General features: G+C 39.1%; 5 protein-coding genes across 6 annotated transcripts; 3 read left to right on the plus strand and 2 right to left on the minus strand.

The window, feature by feature from the left end:
• The first annotated feature begins 1,031 nt into the window (after nt 1–1,031).
• On the plus strand, nt 1,032–6,090 carry LOC108827927 (sugar transporter ERD6-like 15). Its single transcript, XM_056995269.1, has 19 exons — nt 1,032–1,185; nt 1,325–1,473; nt 1,595–1,657; nt 1,755–1,844; nt 1,934–1,993; nt 2,116–2,181; nt 3,294–3,359; nt 3,473–3,548; nt 3,653–3,717; nt 3,883–3,975; nt 4,066–4,149; nt 4,241–4,325; nt 4,395–4,438; nt 4,562–4,624; nt 4,702–4,761; nt 4,842–4,895; nt 5,000–5,059; nt 5,151–5,265; nt 5,364–6,090. The coding sequence occupies exons 2-19, from the start codon at nt 1,333–1,335 to the stop codon at nt 5,501–5,503; spliced, it is 1,425 nt and encodes a 474-aa protein (XP_056851249.1). The 5' UTR covers nt 1,032–1,185; nt 1,325–1,332; the 3' UTR covers nt 5,504–6,090.
• A 5,369-nt stretch (nt 6,091–11,459) lies between these two features.
• LOC130500331 (uncharacterized) lies at nt 11,460–14,442 on the plus strand. Its single transcript, XM_056995268.1, has 2 exons — nt 11,460–13,493; nt 13,566–14,442. Exons 1-2 carry the CDS (start codon nt 11,789–11,791, stop codon nt 13,583–13,585), a joined length of 1,725 nt encoding a protein of 574 aa, XP_056851248.1. The 5' UTR covers nt 11,460–11,788; the 3' UTR covers nt 13,586–14,442.
• Nucleotides 14,443–14,972: 530 nt separating this feature from the next.
• Nucleotides 14,973–17,038, minus strand: LOC108827926 (UPF0051 protein ABCI8, chloroplastic). The gene is made up of 2 exons (XM_018601445.2): nt 15,485–17,038; nt 14,973–15,403 (listed from the first exon to the last, which is right to left on the minus strand). Exons 1-2 carry the CDS (start codon nt 16,937–16,939, stop codon nt 15,185–15,187), a joined length of 1,674 nt encoding a protein of 557 aa, XP_018456947.2. The 5' UTR covers nt 16,940–17,038; the 3' UTR covers nt 14,973–15,184.
• Nucleotides 17,039–20,043: 3,005 nt separating this feature from the next.
• On the plus strand, nt 20,044–21,646 carry LOC108823643 (mediator of RNA polymerase II transcription subunit 21). Of its 2 annotated transcripts, none has more exons than XM_018596896.2 (5): nt 20,044–20,199; nt 20,485–20,752; nt 20,992–21,069; nt 21,156–21,207; nt 21,380–21,646. In XM_018596896.2, the coding sequence occupies exons 2-5, from the start codon at nt 20,504–20,506 to the stop codon at nt 21,454–21,456; spliced, it is 456 nt and encodes a 151-aa protein (XP_018452398.2). In that variant the 5' UTR covers nt 20,044–20,199; nt 20,485–20,503; the 3' UTR covers nt 21,457–21,646. The 2 variants fall into 2 exon arrangements, with proteins under 2 accessions (XP_018452398.2, XP_018452397.2); XM_018596895.2 differs by having other exon boundaries at nt 20,097–20,223.
• On the minus strand, nt 21,469–25,990 carry LOC108823642 (pentatricopeptide repeat-containing protein At4g04790, mitochondrial). Its single transcript, XM_018596893.2, has 16 exons — nt 25,755–25,990; nt 25,623–25,673; nt 24,957–25,547; nt 24,697–24,876; nt 24,531–24,595; nt 24,343–24,450; nt 24,144–24,257; nt 23,866–23,961; nt 23,614–23,712; nt 23,395–23,514; nt 23,176–23,280; nt 22,935–23,099; nt 22,730–22,857; nt 22,556–22,634; nt 22,120–22,337; nt 21,469–21,944 (listed from the first exon to the last, which is right to left on the minus strand). The coding sequence occupies exons 1-16, from the start codon at nt 25,912–25,914 to the stop codon at nt 21,767–21,769; spliced, it is 2,457 nt and encodes an 818-aa protein (XP_018452395.2). The 5' UTR covers nt 25,915–25,990; the 3' UTR covers nt 21,469–21,766.
• Between the last annotated feature and the right edge of the window lie 1,267 nt (nt 25,991–27,257).

Raw genomic sequence — 27,257 nt, forward strand, 5'->3', positions numbered from 1 at the left:
GTTCGGATTTTTTTGTACCACCTTACAAGATCCGTTCGGGTATTTTTACATTTCGGATCAGACAATGGGTCGGGTTTTTCTGTTCGGATTTCGTGTTCCAGATTTTATGCCCAGGCCTAGACCAGATTATATCATTTTTTTTTCCCTCTAGAATTTATATTTAATAAGGCCCAAAGCCAGAGTTTTACAAAGCCCATAACACAACCAGGCCCAACATTACAAATCGGCCTGAGGCCCAAAGCGCAGAAAACCCTAGCTTCCGCTAGTCTGCCGCATCTCCACTCCACCACCGTACGACCTCGTCGGAGAAAGAAACAGGGAGGCTCCAATCGAGGAGAAATCTGCTCGGTTAGTGCGACACACAAACCAACCGCCTCAACTTGATCCTCTCCGCCACAGCGCCGCCGGAATAAATCCATACTGATACTGTGTTTCGTCGGATTTCGGAAACAAACCGAACCTCCAACGAGACCACCTCCGTTCGAGACAGAATTGTCTTCACGCCGTGAGAATAGTTCGATCTAACGAAATCTCAAGGGCCTTTGAACTACTTCAAACCCTAGACAATAGAGACGCGAACCGGAGCAAACAACCCACAACACCTAACCCCACCGTCGATTCTTTCACGGGGAAGGCTCCCCATCGACATCTCAAACCTCCATCGAGACACCACCCATAAAAACCGGAGCATAAAGAACTTCCACCTTCCAATCTAACTAGATCCGACCGTTCACCTGAGTAAGGAGCCACGGCAGTTACAAAAACCGACCGTTCCCCTGTGTAAGGAGCCACGGCGGTCACCAGAACCGGACAACCACCTCGAAGGAAGCGCGGCGCCGGAGAACTTAGATCTACTCAAAAAAAGAAAAAAGAAAAAAACCCTAGACAAGAAGGAAACAAAGGAGACCAGATTATATCATTTTTCCCAACATATTTATTTACAACAAATTTTTTTACAGTTTTTTCTCAACGTATATAATAATAATTTATTAAGGGTCCCATTATTAAAGATCCCAATTATGATTTTTGGTTTTATTGACGAAACTTATATTCTTTTAAAAATTCGATGTTCATAAAAAGAGCAAAATCGAACTACCAAGCTATTAGTAGAAAACCGGGTGTTGTGTTTCAGCTCCGCATTTCTTGCTTCACGAGTCCGACGTACTAACTTAAACACTCAAAAAGGTTTGAGCATTTTCTCAGATTTATATCTTATATCTATTAAGTTTAAATATTCAAAACATATAATGATGATAGCTGGTAATTCTCATTAAGCAAAAAGCAGAGCTTTCTTGTGAGTGATTGTGTTCCTTAATAATCTCAGATTCTGAAATGGCGGAAGAAGGTTTATTAGCTTGTCCAGATAAATCATCATCTACTTCACTTCTATCTGAAATATCAAATGTCTCCACGAGACCTTTTGTTCTTGCCTTCACTGCATGTTCTTGCGGTGCCTTTTCCTTTGGTTGCATTGTGAGTTCCTAAATTCAATTCTCTAGTTCTTGGTTTTCTTTATTTTTGGGAATGAAATCAAAAATGAGTTAATGCATTTTTCATTTTAGTTAGCCACTTTTTCTTTTTTTTATTCTCACAGGTTGGATATACGGCTCCCACACAGTCCAGTATCATGAAAGACTTGAATCTATCCATAGCTGATGTAAGTTCAATTTTGCCTGTTTTTATTGTATTTCCGGTTATCTTTTTTTTGGTAAAGCTAATTTCCAACTTGTTATTACTATTTTGTTTCTGCTCAGTATTCACTTTTCGGATCGATATTGACTGTTGGACTAATTCTTGGAGCAGTAATCTGTGGGAAATTAACAGATTTGGTTGGTCGTGTCAACGTAAGTTTCCAAAATTAAGGAAAATCAATTTATCACTACAAACTGTATTCTTTGGGTCCGTATTCTTTGTAATTCTCTTCTTGAATCAGACAATGTGGATTACAAACATCCTCGTCATATTCGGCTGGTTCGCTATTGCATTTGCCAAGGTTCGCTATTTTCTGTGTTTCTTATATATATACTTTAAAAAAAAATTGAGTCGTTAAATTATTATAATTCCTTAAAATATCTCATTTTTATTCCTGTTCTTTAATTGCTTGAACGTATATAGGGTGTTTGGCTGCTTGATATTGGAAGGTTTTTGCAAGGGATCTCGGTCGGCATCAGCTCATATTTGGTATGAATGAATAAAACTAGAGGTGTTTAACCATTTTTTATTGCTTTGATTTAGTGTTCTTTATGTTTCTTGTTTGATATTTTGATTCAAAGGTATATGTGTATATATATAGATATATTCCTTGTAAATGTAAAGTTTTGGTTTTAGATTTATCAATCTGATAAATTCAAAATATTTTTACCTTAAGAGATGAATCTGAATATGTTGCAAATGAGATTAAACATTTGCATACAGTGCCGGACTAACCTTTGGTACTGTCCTAATCAAAATTTAAAATTATGTCCTTGTACATATTTTATCAATATCACAAAGCAATAAAAAAATAGTGTAATTATTCATTTAAAATACCAAAACCTATAACCTGTTTATAAAAACACTGATATTATATACACTTATTGTTAAAAATATAATTTTACTTATATTTTTTTACAAAATATCCATTAGACTCATATAATCAAGTTTTTCAACCATAAACCGTTTTAATTGATAATATAATTAATCCATTTAATTTTTCACGTTACTTGGAAGACCGCAAATAAATCTTTATTAACATCAATTCGAAAAGTTTCTTTTAGCCGTGGCAACTATATCGAAATGGTCAACAATATGCGATAAACAATTCATGTGTTTTGAACTTTTTTGGACATTGATTATTGAAGAATATTTAGTTTCTTAAACAAAGCATCATCAATTATATATGAAATCGTAACATTCTTTAAAGAAACTTTCAGATTCAAACATTATACCTTCAAAATATCTTCGCTTGCATCTACTAACCTTTTAAAAATTGAACAAAATCCAAAAACAAATTCATAATTTTAGAATTGTTCAAATCTGAATTCAAGAGAAAATAGAACTAGAGCTTTAACAAATTGTATTATAACTAAAAATGTCTAGTAAAGTATATTTTAATGAGAAAACTTACAAGATTTTTTACTTATAGGATGCAACTAATTTTTTTAAAAAAATATGCCCTAATAATTTAGATGCCCTAATCCGTTACTTGGGTGGTTTGTCCTCTGGGCCGGCCCTGTTTACATATATGTGTTTTAGGTTCGTTTGGTACGATGTTTTTGTAATACATCATATAATCTGATAATCATTAATATTAGGGGCCGGTTTACATCACCGAGATAGCACCAAGACACTTGCGCGGAGCTGCTTCTTCCTTGTCTCAGGTAGATTAATCTTGAATCTATTATATTAAAAGTATAATTTTCCTTCAATACAATATGTTTTTTCTAAAAGCCCTTTTTCCAAAAAAAAAAAAAATATGTTTTTTCTTCTTCAGTTATCGGTTGGCGTTGGTATATCCGTCTTGTATGCACTTGGAACAGTAGTTGCTTGGCGCGATTTAGCCATTTTGGGTATGTAAAAGAGATCAAGAATGCAAAATTCAGACCGTTCTTTATTTCCTTTAAAGGAAAAATATTTTGTATTAACTGGTTTTGAGCGTTCTGTCTTTGGACAGGAGCTATACCTTGTCTTATGATTGTGCCTCTTCTTTTCTTCATCCCTGAATCTCCTAGATGGCTAGTAAGTGCATGCTTATTTTAAAAGCAAAACATTTATGTCTTACATTTTAGCTATTTGTTCATATTACCTTCAAAGAAAACATAGTTTAGTATTTCTGTCATATGTCTTTTGGAAACTATAAAATAAAAGCACTAAGTATTAAAAAATATAAATATGTGTTCATAGGCTAAAGTAGGAAGGGAAAAGGAGGTGGAGGCTGTTTTGATAAGCCTACGAGGAGCAAAATCGGATGTATCAGATGAAGCAAAGGAGATAGTAGTAAGAATATATTAATGTTTTATATATATGAATTAATAAATTTAAATCATTTGATTTACATCTTCGTTTCTTACATTGATATCACAACAGGAATATACACAACATGTTAAAGAACAACAAGACGTCAACAACGCCCCTGGTTTCTTCAAGCTGTTTCAACGAAAATACGCTTTTGTCACTTACTGTAAATAACTCTTCAAAACAAACTTTGAAAGTATTGTTGTTTTTGCATTTTCTTGATTAGCTAACTCGTTGGCTTAAACAGATTGGAATCGTTCTTATAGCTTTGCCTCAGCTTGGTGGTCTTAACGCTTATACTTTTTACACTGGCTCCATCTTCACCTCTACTGGTAAATAAAACCTTGTTCTTCTTCTGGGATCTTGCTTCATCGAATAGTCAATAATTATCTAATAATCAGGTGTGTCAAGTGACGTTGGATTCATATCGACATCCATCATTCAGGTTTTACCGATAGGCCGATCATAGGACATATTTTTTTTCTGATATATTATGTACACATCCTTATCATTAAAATAATAATATAAAAAAAACATCCTTATCATTTCAAAACGCAAACTCATGTAGATAGCTGGAGGCATTTTAGGTACTGTGCTTGTGGATGTATCCGGAAGACGTTCACTCCTACTGGTAAAGTACAGTGTCATATCCGAAAGTTAATTGGGTTTTTATGAAAACTTAGGAGTAATTATGTTGAGTGGTTGTAGGTTTCTCAAGCTGGAATGTTCTTGGGTTGTCTTGCAACGGCCATTTCATTCATCTTGCAGGCATGCTTAGTATACTCTATGTACTCTACTAAATCGATGGTTTGATTTAATGTAAGAAATACGGTTTTGTTATTCTGCAGAGGAACAAATGCTGGGAAACAGGAACACCTATCTTGGCTCTGATTAGTGTTATGGTAATACATAAACTATCATTACAATACTTAATTTTATTAACAACATTATTATTTAAACAATGCCTAGGTAAAAATTGTGTGTTTGCGGTGTACATTTAAATTAGGTATATTTTGCATCATACGGATTAGGCATGGGACCTCTACCATGGATCGTAGCATCAGAGGTAATTAAAGGAAGTTTTTTTAGAATTAGTCAGATATCTAAATGTTAATTCCTTTATTGGGAAATATAATGTCGTTTCATAACTTTGTTAGATATATCCAGTAGACGTGAAGGGAGCGGCAGGAACAGTGTGTAACTTGGTTTCGTCTATAAGCTCATGGATCGTTACATACTTCTTCAGTTTCTTGCTTCAATGGAGTTCCACAGGTGGTTTAATCTTTCTTATTTATTATATACCATAAAAAAGTCATTATAACTAATTAAATGTTCTTGTTCGTGAACTGATGAAAATAAATTTATTGCAGGAACATTTATTATCTTTGCCACAGTGATGTGTCTTGGAATTGTGTTCACAGCCAAGCTTGTTCCAGAGACCAAAGGGAAATCTTTAGAAGAGATTCATTCTCTGTTCTATGATTCTCCTCTTGAAAATTCTACAACATAGTAAAAAATATGTTAATATTACGACGATCCTAGCTTTGAAACTCTAGACCACAGCTAGTGAAGGTGTATGGGAAGACGATGATGTAGCAGAGCTGAAGTAGTTCATGAAGAGTGACATGAACTACTACATCAGAGAGGTGGTTCGTGAGAAGCACGTATCAAGACCGATGCATTAAAAGAAGATTTAATGAAGAGGGACATTAAAGGAAGACTTGAAGAAGAAGCAATCGATCTAAAAAGAAAAGGAAGATTGGCTTATTCGCTGAAGTAGAAGAAATGGAAAGTTTCCATTGGGTAGATAGATTAGATCTAGGGCTTCCTGAAAGATATATAAAGGAAGCGTTGGCAATGTGTTGCCGGTTAACACACAGGGAGAGCTTTTAGCAATAGAGAGTTTTGTACGTCCCAAGAAGGAGAAGCAAAGCATCTAGGGGTTAAGAGCTTAGGTGGTTCAGAGTCTGTCTTAGATCTCTGAACGAGTTGACTAGCAAACAAGTCGAGGTTTGTCTTGAGCTTGTTTGATTTATTGCTTTTAAGAAGAACGTGTAAGAGCTTTTGAAAGAATAAATATAGTCGTATTTCTTGGAATTGAATAACCCTGTACTACTGTGTGTTCTACATAGCGTAGCTTGTTTATCTTACATTAACAATTGGTATCAGAGCAGGTATCTGTGCTTTGTTTATTTAAACAGGTAGATCCTGCGGAGTAAGATGGATAGCTATCGCGAGTTGGTGATAAGTTCCAAGGTGATCCTTGAAGTAGGAAACTATGGATTCTGGAAGGCGCGCATGAAGGCTACAATCAAGGGTATTGACCCATTGGCGTGGAAGGCTGTGGAATCTGGTTGGAAATCACCTGTTGCAAGAGCCGAGGATGGAACAGACGTTCCAAAACTGGAGGAGCTCTGGACTGATGATGAGAACAAGATGGCTAAGTTCAATGCTCGTGCACTAACTGTCATACATTGCAGTGTAGCAAGGAAGCAGTTTGAACTAATTCAAGGATGCGAGGCAGCAAAGGATGCATGGGATATTCTGCAGAAGCACTTTGAAGGAACCTCAAAGGTTCAGAGTTCTAGAAAGGATATGCTTGCAACAAGATTTGAAGAGCTCAAGATGGAGGATAATGAATCTGTTGGAGATTTCAGCTCAAAGATTAGCTCACTAGCACAAGAAGCACTTACACTTGGGAAGAAATACAAAGAGAAGAAACTTGTGAAGAAGTTCCTGAGGTGTCTGCCGTCTAAGTTCATGGCATACAAAGCAGCTATGACCGTCTCCTGTAACACTGACGAGATGACATTTGATGAAGTGGTTGGAATGTTACAAGCTCATGAGATGGAAGTAGCTAGTGTGTCTGGTGGAATGAAGGAAAAAGGAATTGCGCTTGCATCAGTTGAAAAGGAGCCTATGGATGATAACGACCCTGTGAGTCTCCTGGTCAGAAGGTTTGATAGAGCTCTACGAAAAGTGGAGAATGGGCAGAAGAAGTTTAGCCAAGGTAGGAAGACGTCTGAGCCAGAGAAGAACTACAGGAAGAATGATGCTAAGTGCTATGAATGCAAGGGGTATGGTCACTTTCGAACTGAGTGTCCCACAGTGAAAAGAAGAGAGATTCAGTGTCATAACTGCAAGGGATATGGACACACTCAAGCTGAGTGCGAGTCGGATGGTAGGAGAAAGCCAGAAAAATCCATGATAGGAATCAATGACAGCGAGTCCGACAGCGAAAGTGAAGAGGAAGTGAACAACTTTGTGGCGTTTCTAGGAATCGTGGAGTGTGACTCAGGATCTGAGAGTGAGGCTGAGCAAGAAAATGACTTAGATGAAAGCTACAAGGAAGTTCGAGAGACGCTAGTGAAGCTGGGAACAGAGAATTTGGCATTGGCTAAAGAGAAGGCACGACTGGAAGTTGAAGTACAAGTGTTGAAGGATGACCTCAACAGAGAAGCTGAGTTGGCTAAGGAAAGTGTGAATCTGATTAAAGAAAAATTGGTCCTGTCTAAGCAAGCGGACGAGCTCAGAGAAGAACTACTGGCTGAAAGAAAGAGAGCAGCTGATCTTCAAGCTGAATTAGATCAGCAATATCGGAAGATTAAGATGCTCACGGGAACCAAGCAACTTGACAAGATTCTGAGCAGTGGAAGAACTGAAAACTCATTGATGGGACTTGGTTACACTGGAAGACAGAATAGCTCAACAGGTACAACACGCTTTGTGTCTGGAGGTTTTGCGCATGCTGAAGAAGCTAAGACACAAACTACTCCAGCTCAGATAAGTGGATGTTTCTTCTGTGGGAAGTTTGGTCATTACAAGAGATATTGCTACAAGTATCTGGAACGGGTCAAACAAGTATGGAGACAACACAAGTTTTGGAGAATAGGGAAGACTTCTCGAGGCTGGATGAAGAAAACCGACTTGTATCCTAAGATAGTGACTGAGCCGAGAAGCACCATACGATGTAACATGGCGCGAGTGTCAAGTGATTCTGAATCTGAGGAACCATGGTACTTCGACAGTGGATGCTCTAGACACATGACAGGAAACATTGAGTATCTAGACAAAGTGTCAAAAGTAAAAGGAGGAAAGGTAACCTTTGGAGATGGAGGATGTGGTGTCATTCAAGGCAAAGGTACAACGTGTAACTCAGAAGTACCTAAATTGGTGAATGTCTACTTTGTCAAAGGATTAAAGGCTAATCTGATCAGCGTGAGTCAACTGTGTGATGACGGACTTACGGTGTGCTTCTCAGCAATTGATTGTCGTGCCATAAACCAACATGGTGTAACAGTACTACAAGGTGTGAGATCTGGCAATAACTGCTACATGTGGGAAAAGAAGGTTAAGTGCTTGTCAGCTCAAGGGAATATTGATCTATGGCACAGACGTTTGGGACATATGAACTTCAGGAATCTAACGAATCTAGTGTGCAACGACTTGGTTCGAGGAGTACCCAAACTCAAGATCGATGACAAGATTGTGTGTGGTGCATGCAATGAGGGAAAGCAAGTCAAGATACAACACAAAAAGGTACCAGATGTTCAGGCAAAGGCACCATTGGATCTAGTTCACATGGATCTCATGGGTCCTATGCAAACCGAGAGTATCGGAGGAAAGAAGTACGTGTTTGTACTAGTGGATGACTACACCAGGTTCACTTGGGTTCGTTTTCTCAGGGAAAAGTCAGAAGTGTCTGAAAGTTTCAAAATCTGGGCGCTTCAACACATAAATGAAAAGGGAGGAATCAAGAAGATACGCAGTGATCATGGAGGAGAATTCGAGAATGAAGCCATGACTACCTTTCTTGAATCAAGAGGAATAGCTCACCAGTTTGCAGCACCTTGGACACCTCAGCAAAATGGAGTGGTTGAACGAAAGAATAGAACTCTACAGGAAATGGGAAGAGCAATGCTCCATGGTAACAAGATAGCCAAGAGGTTCTGGGCTGAAGCACTCAGCACGGCGTGTTACACAATCAACCGTGTGTATGTCAGAAAAGGGACAACAAAGACACCATATGAGATGTGGACAGGCAAAACTCCTAATCTTAGTTACTTTCATGTTTTTGGATGCAGGTGCTACATACTGAATGACAAGGACTACCTTGGGAAGTTTGACTCAAGAAGTGATGAAGGACTTTTTCTGGGTTATGCACAGTCTAGTTCAGCATACCGAGTCTACAACAAACGGACAGAATCAATTAAAGAATCAGTTAATGTTGTATTTGATGATTTGTCTGTGGTTGTAGGTGATGACATGGGATCAGATGAAGAGGAAGAAGGTGGATCATCCATAGCTGCGACTGAAGTCATTGAGGAAGGTCCGATCTCAGATACAGTACCGCAACCAGTGATTCAGCAAGTTCATCGCAATCATTCGAAGTCTGATGTGATTGGAGGAATTGAAGAAGGACGAAAAACGCGTGGAAAGGTGATCAACTTTAAAGAAATGGTGCAGTTCGCATGTTTCGTTTCATCAATAGAACCTAAGACACACACTGAAGCACTACGTGATGAATATTGGATTGTCGCGATGGAGGAAGAACTTGAGCAATTCACCAGGAACGATGTGTGGGAACTGGTTGCTAGACCTAAAGGAGTAAACGTGGTTGGCACTAAATGGATATTCAAGAACAAGACTGATGAGCATGGAGAAGTAGTTCGTAACAAGGCAAGGCTTGTAGCTCAAGGATACTCACAGATTGAAGGAGTAGACTTTGAAGAAACCTTTGCCCCAGTTGCAAGATTGGAATCCATTCGGTTATTTCTGGGAATGGCGTGCATTCTGAATTTCAAAGTGCATCAAATGGATGTGAAAAGTGCTTTCCTAAATGGAGTCCTTCAGGAGGAAGTCTATGTTGAGCAGCCAAAGGGATTTGAGGACCCAGTGCATCATGATTATGTGTATCGACTGAAGAAAGCATTATATGGGTTGAAGCAAGCACCGCGTGCATGGTATGAACGACTCACAAGGTTTCTGTTAGAAGCGGAGTATATCAGAGGGAGTATAGACAAGACGCTGTTCTTCAAGGAAGTTGGAAAAGAGATAATCATTGTTCAAATCTATGTGGATGACATTATCTTTGGAGGCACGTCACAGAAGCTGGTGGATGAGTTTGTTCAGAATATGACTCAAGAGTTTGAGATGAGCATGTGTGGTGAACTGAAGTACTTTCTTGGACTTCAAGTGTCTCAGTCAGAGAAAGGTGTCTTCATATCTCAGAGTGTATACGCTAACAGTTTGGTAAAGCGATTTGGTATGGAGAACTCCAAAGTGTCTAAGACACCCATGAGTACATCACTGAAGCTGGCACGAGATGAAGCAGGAGAAGATGTGGATGTCAAGCTCTATCGAGGGATGATTGGCAGTCTATTGTACTTAACTGCGAGTCGACCGGATTTGTCATTCAGTGTCGGTGTGTGTGCACGATATCAAGCTAAGCCAAAGGTATCACACCTGAATGCAGTTAAGAGGATCATCAAGTACGTCAAAGGAACAGAGAGCTTGGGCGTGTATTACTCGAAGAATTCCAACAAGAACTTGGTGGGATACTGTGATGCTGATTGGGCAGGATGTGCTGATGATAGAAAGAGTACCAGTGGAGGATGTTTCTTTCTTGGAAACAATCTTATCTCGTGGCTGAGCAAGAAGCAGAACTCTGTATCACTCTCTACGGCGGAAGCAGAATATATTGCCATGGGTAGCTGTTGCTCACAACTTATCTGGATGAAGCAGATGTCAGCTGATTATGGAATGCAATCGGGTCCCTTTCTTGTGTATTGTGACAACAAAAGTGCAATTGATATCTCGAGGAATCCGGTCCAACATTCAAGGACGAAGCACATTGACATAAGGCACCACTTCATCAGAGAATTAGTTGAAGACAATCAGGTAGTAATCGAACATGTAGTTACTGATTTGCAGTTGGCTGATATATTCACTAAATCTCTTGAATTTAATCGATTTATCACATTAAGAAATGCAATTGGTGTGTGTAATCTTGATTGTTGAGTCAAGTTGTGCAGAGAATAGTGCAGGTGCTGATTCGGGATGTACATATGATTCAGATTGGTTTTGGAACCCGAGAACGCTGTGGAAAAGAGCTGCTTGATATGCCGTCAATGTTGTAATGGTACAGGTTTCACGTCAATCTGTGGCCCCCCCTCTCAATAAAAAGAGCCAGCAATGATACAGAAAGATGCTCAGAAAATAAAAAAAAAAAAAAATTTTGATTGATTCATGATGGGAAACAACAGGGGTTTCACAGCACGAGAATAAAGAATGAAAACCGGCAGCATTGATGAAGGCATATCAATGTGAAAGCTAGCCATAAAAAGACAATCGGCTGCACCAGAATATAAGATCTAGGAAGAGTTATATGTGCAGCTTGAATCACGCACTGAGGCAACTCGTGAAGCACTTCACACAAATGGTAACTGAACTGAATTGATCTAATGCTTTATAGTAATCTTGATTCAGCCAATTGTGAGTTGTGACTTGTGTTTTATTACTATCTTGAAAGTCTGATGATACATTAATAATTCACGAATGTGCCTAATGTTTGTGTGTTTGGATGAGAGAAATTAAAATGTTGTAGGCATGCAAAGGAGAGGATAAAAAGTCAGGGACCAGATCTGCAATATCAGAAAAAGTTGATTCAGTTTTATTCCGTTAAGGGAAGTAGTGGGGAACAAGCCCTAGAAAATCTCCATCGTGCTTAAGAAGCTCAATCTCGCAGCCTCTCTTCACCTCTCACACGATTCTCACACAGAAACTGACATCTATCATGGGGAAAGGAAAGAAATCAGCTCAACAAGCCGAATCATCCAAGGAAGAAAAGCATGCAGAGGCTGAAGGAAGTCGAAGGTTACTCGCTGATGGCGAACCTGAATCGCCTCCACCGAGAAACGATATGCCCGTCTCCGATGCACTCCCTGAGGTCACCGAGGAGCTTGACTCATTCAATACCGCTAATGAGAAAGCCCCTTCAGAGGAGAGCGATGAAAGGACTCCAGGTCTTGGAGAGGAGCCATCTGTGAAGGTTCCTGAAGCAGATCCGCAACCGCAAATCGGATCCACTGGTGCTGCCATTCAAGATGTTCCGGTCACTGCTAAATCACCAGAAGAAAAGGATGAATCTGCTCTACCTCTGGCGATCATTGAAGTTGAGAAGGAGCTAAGTGAAGCTGAGTCTGATTCAGCCAAGAAAGTGGACGATGAACCCAAGGATGATGCTGTTACTGTGGGTTCTGAATCAGATGAAGCTTCCCAGAAGGAAAGGAGGAAGAAACGGGTGCTGAAGAGATTAGGGTTGCGCTCTGGGAAACAGAGAAAGACAGGGGAGTCTAGTACACCAACTCAATCTCAGTTTCTCACACCAGAAGATGCAGCCAAGTCTCCATATTTGGCTAAGGAAGCAGGAGCCTCGCCTCAGCTGAGATCGAGAAGGTCTGGTGATAAAAGTGCTGAACCAATGCCTCCTCTCATCAAGAAAAGGTATGATCAGTTCCTTAAGCGTAAGGTACTTGCTGAGCGTTCGGTGGATCTGAAGGAAGCTGATCAGTGGGGTTACTTGGCCGTTATCAAGAAAGGATCTATGGAATCAACTGTCTCGAATCTTGCAGTGTATGTTGAGCAAGTTGTAGCTGAGTTCTATGCAGGTCTGCCGAGTACTAAAGCTGAAGCGGATGTTGATGAAGTGGTTGTCTCTGTACGGGGACAAGAGTACAAGTTCTCACCTGCGCACCTCAATAATGCCATAGATTGGGAACCACTTACTGAGGAAGAAGAGGAGGAAGCCGCAACGTTGGATGATATCTCGGTAACTGAGTTAGCTTCTTTCATCACCGGAGATACAAAGACAGAATGGGATGGTCTCACTACAGCGGACCTTACTCCATGCTACGGGGCCTTGATGATCATAGCTGCATACAACTGGATTCCCTCGACTCACAAGACATATGTCTCACTTGAGAGAGCAAGACTGATCTACAAGATGGCTCATGGAGTCCGTGTTGATTTGGGGAAGATGATGTTCAGACAGATTCTTAATCTTGGAGTGATTCAAGTCAATGATGCCCGCTGGTTGATCTTCCCTCGCTTGATCATGGCACTTCTTCAAAGTCAGCAGGCGGTTCCATCCTATCCTAGTGACAAGCTCCAACGTCCGGTTCTCTACAAGAAGGATAAACGAGTGGGCGAGATCTATGAGCAGAGACTGGCAAAAGGAAAGGGACCAGCTAAAGCTGAACCAAAGAGAAGCTCTGCAAGGACAACCTGTCAGGCATCTCCTGCTCCGATCCCTGCTCCACGAACTGCTACACCAAGCTCCAGAACTGCACCACGTCGTGTATCCCTTTATGAACTTGGATCAGTTGCCATCCCTCAAGGACCACTCAGCCGTGTTGATTTGCAAGTGGCACTACAGGACACAACACGAGCCCTTCAAGCGCTAGCTGAGATAGTTCAGGATCTTCAGAGTGCTGTAGCAGGTTAGTATCCCTATCCTTATGAATATGTGAGGTATTTTTCTTGGTGTTTTTAATCCGTGTGCTCACAAGCAGGGGGAGAAGAAGAAGACTAGGATGTAGAAGACCAAGATTGTGGGGGAGCTGTGTTTTGTTGCTTTGTTTTCATGTCTATGTTATTTCAATTGCACCACTTGTTGCAATTCCTTGTTATCCATGTTTTCAGACTGGCTAAGATTATGGGGGAGCATTTGCATATGCTATCTTTTGATATTATGTTTTACTTTGCTTAAACCCGTTTTTAGGATAATATAAGTATGTTCTTAATTGTCTTGAGTTGGTTGGATTAACGTTTAGACATATATACTGGTGCTGTTGTGTGTGGTTGGTTCTTGTCTTCTATCTCAGGTACTTGTGAGACGACGAATTAAAAAGGGGGAGATTGAAGGTGTATGGGAAGACGATGATGTAGCAGAGCTGAAGTAGTTCATGAAGAGTGACATGAACTACTACATCAGAGAGGTGGTTCGTGAGAAGCACGTATCAAGACCGATGCATTAAAAGAAGATTTAATGAAGAGGGACATTAAAGGAAGACTTGAAGAAGAAGCAATCGATCTAAAAAGAAAAGGAAGATTGGCTTATTCGCTGAAGTAGAAGAAATGGAAAGTTTCCATTGGGTAGATAGATTAGATCTAGGGCTTCCTGAAAGATATATAAAGGAAGCGTTGGCAATGTGTTGCCGGTTAACACACAGGGAGAGCTTTTAGCAATAGAGAGTTTTGTACGTCCCAAGAAGGAGAAGCAAAGCATCTAGGGGTTAAGAGCTTAGGTGGTTCAGAGTCTGTCTTAGATCTCTGAACGAGTTGACTAGCAAACAAGTCGAGGTTTGTCTTGAGCTTGTTTGATTTATTGCTTTTAAGAAGAACGTGTAAGAGCTTTTGAAAGAATAAATATAGTCGTATTTCTTGGAATTGAATAACCCTGTACTACTGTGTGTTCTACATAGCGTAGCTTGTTTATCTTACATTAACAGCTAGCTATATCTGTTTCAACAAGTATTTGTCTGTGTGGCTTTTACGGTGTGGTCATAGTGAGCTGATGATTCCTGAGATCCTGAACTCGTAGAACTTTAATTTTGTATCTACTTCATCTTCCTCTATAAGTGCATGTCTCATTGCTTAATTTCTTTTTCTTGATTCAATGGAGCTCAGGTGATTTTTCAATACTACTATACAACTAGGCATATATGTGCAACTTAAATAATTAAAATAAATGATTTTCTTACAATTTCTATTGAGGAAAATAATAAAATCGCAGAGAACGTTTCTGATGTTTGCCAGTGACAAGGCTTGAGGATATGAACAGAACAGCTTCTTCCAGAGACCAAAGGAAAATCTCTAACAGCAAATTCACTTCTTGAAGATTGTAATTCTTCGAAAAAATGCCACAAACTGAATAAAAATAAGTTTGTTGTACACAAAACTTTTATTAAAAATAGCACTTAATGTAAACATTATTGTTTTCACGTTTTAAGCAAGTGTTATAATATTAACAATGCCTGTCATATGGTTCACATGAAGCTATCAAAAACATTACATAGCACAAAGTATTACATACTGAAACTAGGTAAAAACACCCAGAAGAAAAGGTTTATTGAGATGCACAACAAAGACTGTTTTTATAATCTCCTGTAACTGTGAGTCTCTCTGTTTTCTAACCCACCGATCCTTCAAGCTTGATGCTCATAAGCTGGTTAACTTCGGCTCCAAACTCATCAGGCAGCTTGTTGAAAACATCTCTGCAGAACCCAGAGATCATCGCCGCTAACGCTCTCTCATGATCAATTCCTCTCTGCTGGAAATAGAAAAGCTGATCTTCTCCAATCTTCGAAGTACTCGCTTCATGCTCAACTTTCGCCGATGGGTTCTTAACCTGTCAATTGTTTCAAACCCACAACACAATAAGTTCAGACCTATTATAATACAAATTGGATCATATAAAACAATGGTATACCTGGATGTAAGGATAGGTATTAGCAGCTGCTTTATCACCAATAAGCATAGAGTCACAAACCGAAGTGTTCTTAGCATTCTCAGCTTTGGACTGAACCTGAACAAGACCACGGTAACAGTTCCTCGAGTTCCCCGCCGATATACCTTTCGAAATGATCCTACTCTTCGTGTTCTTCCCTTTATGAATCATCTTCGTCCCCGTATCCGCCTGCTGATAGTTATTCGTCAACGCCACAGAGTAAAACTCCCCAACAGAATCATCCCCTTCCAGAACCACACTCGGATACTTCCACGTGATCGCCGACCCCGTCTCCACCTGCGTCCACGAGATCTTGGACCTGTCCCCAGCGCAAAGCCCCCGCTTCGTGACGAAATTGTAAATCCCTCCTCTCCCTTCCTCATCCCCCGCGTACCAGTTCTGCACAGTGGAGTACTTAATCTCAGCTCCTTCCCCACAGTAAAGCTCAACAACCGCCGCGTGGAGCTGATTCGTATCGTAAGAAGGAGCGGTACACCCTTCAAGATACTCAACGAAGCTCCCTGCCTCGGCAACGATCAGCGTCCTCTCGAACTGGCCAGTCTCCATGGCGTTGATCCGGAAATAAGTCGAGATCGGCATAGGACACCTGGTGTTCTTAGGGATATAACAGAAAGATCCGTCGCTGAACACGGCGGAGTTCAAAGAAGCATAGTAGTTATCGTCGTTAGGCACGACTCTCCCGAGATACTTCTTGATCAGATCAGGATGCTCACGGATCGCCTCGGATATCGAGCAGAAGATGACGCCGGACTTCTCCAGCGTCTTCCTGTGCGTAGTGGCGATGGAGACGCTGTCGAGGACCGCGTCGACTGCGACGTTAGCTAACCGTTTCTGCTCCGTTAACGGCACGCCGAGTTTGTCGAAGTACTCGAGGAGCTGGGGGTCGGCTTCGTCGAGGCTGTTGAGAGTCGGTTTCTTTTTGGGGGCGGAGTAGTAGCACATGTTGTTGAAGTCGATGGGAGGGTAACGGTTGTCTGACCATTGAGGCTCCTTTAGGGTGAGGAACTTGGCGTAGGCCTTGTACCTGAAGTCGAGCATCCAGGCTGGCTCTTCCTTGAGGTTTGAGATTGATTTGATCGTTTCTTCGGATAAGCCTTTGGGGATTGTGAAGGAGTCGATGTCTTCGACGAATCCGTATTTTTTGTCGTAGTCTAGGTTTTGGAAGTATTGTTGGAGTTTATCGGTGGATGATGAGGAGGTTGTTGAGGATGAGGAGTTACCTGAGGGGTTGGATTCGATTGTGCCGACGTCGGCTCTGAGTCTGAGGAGGCGTGGAGATGGGATTAGGGTTTTTGAGGAAGAGGGGAATTTGAAGGAGTCGGGTTTTGGGAGGAAGGATTTTGGGGATTTGGAGGAATCGAGGGGTGTGGGTTGTGGTGAGAAGCTGGAGATGCCGTTCGCGAGGAGAGACGCCATTGTTGTTGTGGCTATGAGGAGAGATGTACAAGGAGAAGAAGATTGTTTTTTTTTTTTTTCTCTATGGGTGACTTGTGTGTTGGGGAAAATAGGATAGGAAAAAAAGATGGGTTTGATATTTTTATGGGTTTTTTTTCAGTGTGGAAATAAATGATTTCATTTTTCTTGGCCGTGAATTGAGGATAGTCTTGTGTCCACCACGGGAGCTTTTTTTAACTTGGCTTTTTAGCTCGATTATGTGAGCCACATTCTTTTTTTTTTTAACAATCAAATAAATGAAATTAAAGTAAACGAGAATTGATTGACAAAAAAAAAGGAATTGTTCAATTATGAAGATTCAAGAGAAATTTACACATTGGGTCACTTTTTGACTTTTAATGTCAAGATAAGTCACATTCTTATACCAAGGCATTTTTTTGGTGGTCCAATACGTGTATGCACCCTTTTCGGTTAACTAGATGTTATTTAGTTTACTTTTGTATTTAGGGCTTCTTTTGGGTTTTGAATTTTGAAATTTTGGGCTAAAACATTTTTGTTTTATATTTTTTTTTTCATTTCCATTTCCTCCTTCGTGCTTTTCTTTTTACGAGAAAAAGTGGATAGATAGAAAAAACTGTAGGTTTGTGCTCTGAAAGCGAAATCAAAGCATATGGCGAGTGAGATTTCGAAACTCAGGCGGCGTACGGGATTCCGAAAGAGAAATCTGGGCGACGGCGACGAGATGAGGAGGAGTGGGCGGCGTACGGGGAAAGAGCAGTCATCTGTTTAATCGGTTGATTTTTTTGGATTTGTGTTCTAGCGGGTAGGGTTTAGTAGTTGGGATGAACGACCGTCTGTAATATTAACAGAGTTCTGACTTTGTTTCTGTTTTTAGTGAGGGCCGTAGCGCCGGCAAGGGTTCAGGCATGAGGACGACGAGGAGGTGCGAAGGTAAAGAGCATTGCGTCGGTAAGGAAAATTTCAACAGGGGTTGCTAATTATATTTTGTTTGGTGTCTGCAAAGAGAATTGATTTTTTTTACCCAGAGGATGAACCGGCGGAGCAACGGCCGGACGAGAAGTTTCTGCAGAGGTTGTTCGCCACCGATAGGTACCCGAGCAAGCGTCAGAATGTGTACTCCAAGTTGAAAAGTGTGCTATGTTTAGTGAATGTTCTTAAGTTTTTGTCCTTTTTTTTGTTTACAATCACAACGCCGTGGAGTTTTCAGTCTACAAAGTCAGGTTAGAACCCTTTCATTATAATTTTCTCTAACTTCACGATATTTTTTTGTATATCTAATTTTTCTTAGAGTTGCAGAGCATGTGTCTGCTGAAAAGTGTATGTATAAGCCTCTTATACTTTCTGGTTGAATGTGCACCCTGTTCTTTAATATGTGATTTCTTGAAGCTGTTTTGTTGTGCATGATTTTTTTGTATGTCTAAATGACTAGGAGGTCATTCTTACATGTGTTGTCTCTCTCTATGCAGTTGGTGACTTGAACCGTTTGATGTATGCAACATGATGTGTGTTGCTGCCCCAAGACACATGCTTTACATTGGAGCTATGTTCCAAGACAAGTGCTGAACCAAGAAACAAAGATTAGGAATTGTGAATCAAAATTGTATCCTCAATGTACAATGTAGCTTTTATAGTGTACGTAGGGCACGTTGTACACATGTACATTATTTTTGATGATCAAGCCACACCCCCTTGTACACTATCCTCATGTGCATCGTAAAATTGTATACATGAGTAGTGTACATAGGTCTTGTTATCCATGTGTACACTATCTTAATGTACATTGGTATAAATAAATAGTGTACATAGATATATACATTATTCTGATGATCAAAGTCATAGCAACGTGTACATAGGTCTTGTTATCAACATGTACTCGTTCCAACAAATAATTTTATAATGAATTTTTAAGAGTTGTTGTGTACAAATTTTACTGTACACGTGTACAAGATTGTATATCTTAGGAATCGTTTTATCTCATGAACATTTGAGTCGTCTTATCTATAGTGGGTGGTGAATATGTCGCATAAACAGCTTCCTCCTTCTAAAAAAATTATTTTTTTCAATGAAATTCTTCGGCCCTTCAATAAAGATGGCTCCTTTGATGGTTTCATGATTTTTTAAGCTGTCAATAAGACTGTCATGGAAATAGATGGACATCAGAGAGTTTGGTGGGATGACATAATCCTGCTTACATTGAATGGAAATTCATCTCAAAACAATGTACAAAGAAGTACATTATCCACATGTACATCAAAGTTCTATATCCACATGTACAACAAAATACGCGTATCCACATATACATAATAACCATCTTTGATGCATTTGTTGACTTCAAACTCTTATTATGTATCCTCTTCGGTGGCAAATAGCTTAGTACATCAGTTTGGATGATGTCAGGCTTGTCGAAGAACTCCTTGAAAACATTTTTCAGTAATTCGGTCAGTGTGATGTCATTGCGAAATGGGACAATTCTGGTCATGTACTCTTTGTCTATAGAGAAATCCCAGTGGTTTTCTGGAGAAGACTCCCACTCGCCGGCGATAATCATGCAGTGCTCCGCCATGGCGACGCCTGAAACAGATTAAGAAACAATCAAGAGATAATCAAGTTTAGGTCTTCTGGATAATAAAACAATGGATAAAACTTAATAAACAGATGATGAAACAGATTAAGAAAAGTAACAAACCTTAACACTCCAAAAACCAGCAACAAATTCGTGTGTTACGATGGTGAACGGCGACTGTGAAATAAGCCGACGGAAGTGTTACGGTGAAGATGGAGAAGAGGTTAAAACCTGTGCAAAATCTAGGCCGTCGATATTAAAGGTACTAAAACTAATCCAACGGCCCGTGATGAAGCAAGTAAACTGTCCTATCAAGATCTAAAAAATAAATCTGAGCCGTCCAAATTTAATACAGATCAAGGGCTTATATTAAATCCCGCCAATATTATTATCTAGTTAACAAGTGTTACGGTTGGGAGTCAACTACAACTACTTCTTTCCTCTTCTTTGTAACGAGCATTTAGAAGAAAGTGATGTGGTATAAGAATGTGACTTGTTTTGATATTGAAAACTACAAAAGTGACCTAGAGCGTAATTGTTTCAAGATTCAAGGGCCCATTTAAAAGCCTTGTTACCCAAATCTAGAATGCAGTTCAGAACAAAGTAAACGAAAATCAAAAACGCCAAACAAAGGCTATTCTCTGTCGTCGCCGAACACCTTCTCCTGCGTAGTCACCGGAGAAACTCCTGTCGACGGGTAAAAGCCTGTTCCTTAAACCATGTACTCCGCTAATCTTTTCGGAGAGAAGTAGTTGTTTTCTTCAGTTTAATGTTTTCCTTTCCCACCCCATTTTTTCTGTAAAAGAAATCGAAAGCTACAAAGGTTATTGAGTTGCTTATGGTTCTGTCTTGATGGATTTCGCAACACGCAAGTAAAATTGAAACATAGAATCTTGATAGAGTACCAATGTTGCGCCCATTTGAATATCTTAGATCCTCCTCTGAAAGTAACATCTTACTTTATGTGTTTTTTCCTTAAAAGGTTTAAGAAGAAGAAGAAGATGGATATAATATCACAGTTGCAAGAACAAGTGAATTCCATAGCTGCAATCACTTTCAATGCTTTTGGGACTCTCCAAAGAGATGCACCTCCCGTTCAGCTTTCTCCTAATTACCCTGAACCACCAACCGCTGCTGCAGCTGCTGCCGCTGCTACAGCTACTACGGCGGCTACTGATGCAGATCCTACCGCCGCTTTTCCTGAGCAACCTAAGCAGCTCAGTGCCGATTTAGTCAAGGCTGCTAAACAGGTTTCTTTTTTTTCTCTCACCTGTCACCTTCTCCATTGCCGTCTTTATCAAACCCTCCCTATAGCTTTGTGTATCATTGATAGATAGAAACACAGCAAAGTTAGGATGCCCTTTGGTATATTTGCTGCAATGCATAGTTTAGTAAAGATTATGTGAATTTTTTTAAGTCATTTGCATGAGATGGATAAAGATAATGATCTGATCTCTCTCCTTTGACTCGGTACTTGTTTTGTGTGAAGTTTGATGCTTTGGTTGCGGCACTTCCTTTATCAGAAGGAGGTGAAGAAGCTCAGCTCAAAAGAATCGCTGAACTCCAGGTTTGTTTAACAAGTTTACTAATAATTTTGGTTTTCTGGTTCTGACAATTGACTCCTGTCTACTTCTCTACTGGTTTTTTTTTTAGGTGGAAAACGATGTTGTTGGCCAAGAACTCCAAAAGCAACTAGAGGCTGCAGGTAAAAAGTTTTTTTTTCTTGCTACAACACTCTAGGATTAGTTATTATTTACCATTGCAGGGAGATTCTCGTGGGTGGTTTTAGTGTAGGATTTTTCTTTTTTCTTTTCTCCACTTTTTTTGCAAATGCTTCCAACGTTGAGCCTGGTCTAAAGTGGTGTAACCTTTGACAGAGAAGGAGCTGAAGCAAGTTCAAGAGCTATTTGGACAAGCAGCAGACAATTGCCTTAACATGAAGAAACCAGAGTGAAAATGATTAATCTTGTGTATCAAACTGAATCAGAAACTAATATAATTTGGTTCAGCAACAATTATGTTTTAGGTTCCAGAAGTAATAGAAGTTGTGATTTGGTTCATCAAAAAATTGTTGCAGAAGCAATTATAAGAATGCTCTTTAGTTAACAACAACAAAATAATAACTATAATATTACTCTGTTTTCTTTTCAACGGTCAAGACTTGTGCAGAGCCTACCAATCTAGTCTGCTTTAGAATGGAGTATGAGTCCCTCTTCTGTACAAAATCACACCAGAGGGTGTTTAAACCAGCCAATACCACTTTCCTACTTTGTTGGGAAGACAATCCTTTTCTTGTTCGATTTCTTCTTTTCAGGTGTCTGAGAATATACAATCTGGCTTTCTTCAATGACATGTTGTACATCTTTGTCATCTTTTGGAATTTTTGTTACCAATTTCTTGGCACCTTCCAAATCCCCTGCAGCCAGTAGAACCTGATACATCCTGCCAAACACCATAAACCATTCTAATCAACTGAATTCTTTTGAACACTTTGCTAAATTTAAAACTCTTTTGTGCAAACAGATAGATCTAATCTACTGTTTCTTTTGGTTTGTTCCTTCTTACTACGAATCTAAACGTGCATATATTTGCTAAAAGGAGGACAAGAGTGGCTTGCCTAAGAAAGCTAAGGACGTTGCAAGGAAGTGCTGCAGATTGGTACTCCTTCCACACCAATAAACCGCTCTCCATGTCCTTTGCATTAACACAAGCATGTAAGAGAAAATCCAGACATTTTCTCGAAGGAGCAAACTCTAGCTCCTCTTTCATGTATCTTAGCAAATCCATCCCCAGCTTCATCTCGGTTGGTTCCGTCTCTGCGATTGCCCAAAACACCTGATCCAAAAACAGCAAATCACTGAGAGGCTTAAAGTACTCAAGACAAATTCAGTAAAAAAGAGAAGGTAGCTACTAGCTACAGTATCCAGCTTGAATAGTAGTAATCAAGAACATGGAATGTGAAGGTTGTACATAACTAGAGACATCTCCTCGTTATCTTAGATGACTACATGGAACAATTTTCCAGACACCCAAGCAGAGAAACAGAATCAAACCTCGTCGAAATGATACTCCACATGGATGTCTTTCTTGGACAATCTAACCTTGTTCCGCTTCAGCAGATCAAGAATATTGCTATACAAAAAAAAATAGAGAAAATCAAGAATCAGACATTAAAGAATGTGGTCAACAGTAGTTACTAATTATAGAGCAAGGGTGATTTACTGTACCTAGACTTCCTATTGCGGACAGCGAACAAGATCATTCTAAAGAAACCGTCTATCCAACTATTATCGTCTTGCAGGTCATCAGCCAGTTGAACCAACGTATTCAAATCTCCATCTAAATCAGAGTATTCCTACGGAGATGATAATCATATCACTGGTTATCAATCACTCAATATTATATATTATATATATGCAACTGTAAACTTACAATGAGAGATATGATCGATTTTGGGTCTACTTGACAGTTGGTTTTCTTCATTTCTTCATATATACTCAAAGCATCTGCCCTTTTTCCATGTGATGCAAGAGCAGATATAAGCTCACTTTTCAGCTCATTTTGGTATCTAGCCGGAACATCCGGTTCCAAGAGCACCTAAGGTAGAATCAAAAACCTGAGCTCTTACTCTAATTGCTTAACTTACAGATAAAAGGACTGCTTGTGTGCTTACCTGTTTTGCCTTATCAAACTGGCCAGATGCTGCATATGCATCTATTAGGGACATGTAAATTCGCTTAGTAGCTTGAACTCCTGCTTGCTTCATCTCATTGTAGTACTAATAAACCACACATATATATATTTCTCAGTCACAACATAGAGATAGAGAGAGTAAAGATTATGTAGTGGTGTTTACATAACTCCAACTTTAGACGAAAGATCTGAAACTTACCTTAGTAATAGTGTCTTCCCGATTACAGTTGTTTATTAGATAGCCATAAGTTATGGAATCAGGTTTAACGCCAGCTTCTTTCATTTGCTTGACGACCATTAACGCACTGCACACATTTTTCTTCAAGAACATACAAAAAGCACAAGCTGAGAAACAATAGGAGCTCACAAAATTTGCGAAAAAAGAAAAAAAAAAGAATTAGGAGCTTAAGATCATTACCTCCCGGAAGTATCCAGCCAATATACAATTGAACATGCTAGAGTTTGGTTCCAGATTGAAGTTCTTCAAGTTACCAAGCATATTATATGCACCTTCAAACTGCACATAACACCATAAGATTTAGATCAAAATTTTATGTTTGGAGATAAACAAACAAAGAAGAAACTCTAAGAGACAGCACAAGCATCTCTGCATTTGTATTATAAGGTTTGAGAATATACTCAAAGACGAAATAAGTAGAAAGAAAGTTACATCTCTGATTCTAGTGCACAGACGTATCATGCTCCGGAAGTTCTCACTGCTTGGTTTCACACTCTTTGTGCACATAATTGAATGGATTTTTCGCACCTGAAACAGTTAAAGTATTAGGAAACTCCTTAACTCCATTTAAAATATGAACAGCTTTATGGAAAAGATGTTTATGGTGATATCTCAAAGTCTCAATAGTAACAAATGAACCAACGTTTTTAGCTATATTCTATGTGACCTTATTCTCTCAGTAGCTTGCCGTTAATAGATTCAATGCGTACCAAATTAAACTCAAGAACTTCATCAATGGCATGTAGCAATGAATGTAGAATATCTGCGGTTATTGTCAAACCTGCTTCACCCATTTTTTCAACTACATCAAGGGCAGTGACCACCTATGGCAAGGAGGGAATAACCATTAGGGAGAGAACCAGAGAAAAAAAAGCAAGAAAATAAATATACAATAAGCATAAAGAATACCTCATTGGAGTCACAGCTATACTTAACAAGCTTTTCATACGATGTAGATGAAGGTATAACATCGAGTTCTTCATGCATCTTGTTGAACTTTATGATGGTATCCTCAACCTTCAATTGTAGAAAATTAGGAGGCGTTTGGTTATCTAAACACTGATTTGTCAGTAACATGCATGAGAAGTCCCCTTTACCGTCAGATTTGGGGTGCAAGTAGAATAGATAGAGATGAGATCTGAAACGTTCTTCACTCCTTCATCTGCAAAATGTTAATGAGAAAAACATATTACATGTTATTGTACACAATGAGTCAACGTTTGAGAAAAAAGTTCTCTGTTTATGCCAAATGCTCTCCCTTACCACTTTCTCTTAGTTCACAGAGGAACTTCCTCGCAACACAGTCCAATGAAAACTTGCCAAGGTATCCAAATATGTTCGCCAATAGGTCTGAAGAACTAACTTTTGTTATGTCTACAATCTCAAAGAGCCTCTGAAGATGGTCCTTTTGCTCTTTCTTACACAGTGCAAGCAAATAACTTTCTGGTTTTGAAAGATCAAAATAAAAGTTAATATTTTCCGAGAAAGAGAGCAAACAAAACTGAAGAGTGGTTTCTTCTTACCTTGTAGTAATGTTAAACTGTCTCCACTACCATCAATATCACCACAAAGCTCCTCAACTTTCTCTCCGTCCCCAAGTTGGATCCAAAGAAGCATTTCATAGTAACCAAGCCTCTCAACCAAACCATCCCTCGTCTCGCTGATAACATCTCTAAAACCATAAAACTCATCAACCATATCCATATCAATCAAGTACTCAAGCACAGGACCGTAGACGCTTTCTTCAATCCGAAACCCACGGTCCCTCATGGTTTTCAAAACCTCAAAAGCTTTCTCGATGTGGCCAAGCGCGTACTCAAGATCATGACTCTTCTCAGCGAGCTCTAAGTAAACACCGATCATGGCGTTGTACTCTGTGACACTCATCTCTTTGGCCACCCTGTCGAAAGCGCCGAAGGTGGCATCGGTGCCTAGCTTGTGAGCAGAGTCTCTGAATATCTTCGCGAAACGTCGTGAGAGGCCGTTCTTCTTGTAGACGCGTCTCTCTTTCCTTTCGCGAGACAGCTCTTTGGATCTTAGGGAGATGTCAATAGGGAGCTTGGCGTTGAAACTTGGTATCTTCAATACGTTCGTCTCCGACGAGTCAGTGGCTACTGAAAATGTGATTGATTTTAAGATCATTGATCCAAAACAGAATCACCTTGAATGATAGGAAGGACAAAACATACCGTGTAATAAATTGGATATTTGGTCGGATAATGGCGTTACGTCATCATGATCTAGGAGGACAAAAGATGTTGGAACATTATTAAGACAAGGGTTCAAGATTGAGATGGGTCTGTATTTTGAAAAACCCAAACCTTTGGTGGTGCCAGAAGAAGAGATTTTGGAACGGAGGAGGTGTTTGACGGCTTGAGAAGTTCCGGGGATGTCTTTGTTCTTGAAGGTAGAAGATCGGGCCGAGTTTTTAATTCGGGAAATGAAGACTGAGCTTAGTTTGTTAGCTTTTGAGACTACCATGCTCGTCTTTCAAGTGAGAGAGAGAGAGAGAGAGAGAGAGAGAGAGAGAGAGAGAAGAGAATCTGCAAGATTTTCTATAAACCTCGACAGAACCCAGCCGGGCTTCTTCCCTTCTTTTGAAGCTTAGGGGTGTTAATGTAATTTTCTAAAACATTAGGGGTGCATAAGTGAATTAGAAACAAATGGGATTTTACACTTTCGCAATAATCAATGATATGGAATTTGGTTCGGTTTAGCCGGTTCTTTCGGATATCGAATCATTTGGGTAGAAAAATTTTAGAAACCTTTTAAGAACCGATAAAATTTTGTTTCGGATCAGTTTGAATAATACTCGGTTGGTGGGATAATAAAATTAGAAATAGGGTTGGACAAATAAATTGAACCGATAAAAACAGTGTTGAAACTATAATATTTTATTAATTTACAGTTTTTTAGATTTCTTTTTTTAAAATTAATTGTTTTTTTTTTGTAAAACAAGAAAAATAGTTGATTCATTATTTATATATTCATCCAATTTTATAAATTCAAATTCCTATCGTTTTTATTATATTAGTTAATATATTGGAGATATGTATCATTCAGTTTAAATGTGTTTTAGATATAATTATATTAAATATCATCAAAATATTATAAAATTTTAAAGAAAAATTAAAACAAAATTCATTATAAATATAAAACAAACAATAGAATATATTCTTTGTACACTTGTATATATATATATGAACAAGATATATATATATATAAATTATTGATTTATGATTATATAGTTATGTGAAATATTTATAAAAATATAATTATTCATATTATATTTTTAATCGATCCAATTTATAACCGACAAATTTTTTTAATTTACATAGTATTAGGAGAAATTGCCAAAAATACCATTTTCATAGTACCACTTTTCATGTTTACACTAACCACTTTTACCACTACTTTTAATGAAGGGTCTAGATTTAAAGGTTTAGGATTTAGGGTTTAGATTTGATGTTTTAGGGTTTAAGGTATATAGTTTAGGGTTTAGAGTTTAAGATTTAGGGTTTAGAGTTAAGGATTTAGGGTTTATAGTTTAGACTTTAGGGCTTAGGGTTTAGGATATTGAATTTAGGGTATATAGTTTAGGGTTTAGGGTTTAGAGTTGAAGATTTTGGGTTTAGGGTTTAGAATTGGAGGTTTAGGAATTAGAATTTGGGATTAGAATTTTGAAAAAACATATAAAAACAAAGATATAAAAGTTTTTACCATTTTAATAAATAAGGTAGTATTGAAAATGTGTCTTTAGTGGTGGTAAAGATGAATAATGGTACCTTGAAAGTGGTATTTTTGAAAATTCCCCTAGTATTAGT

The sequence above is a fragment of the Raphanus sativus genome, chromosome 9, assembly GCF_000801105.2.
Source record: "Raphanus sativus cultivar WK10039 chromosome 9, ASM80110v3, whole genome shotgun sequence".
NCBI classification, from domain to species: domain Eukaryota; kingdom Viridiplantae; phylum Streptophyta; class Magnoliopsida; order Brassicales; family Brassicaceae; genus Raphanus; species Raphanus sativus.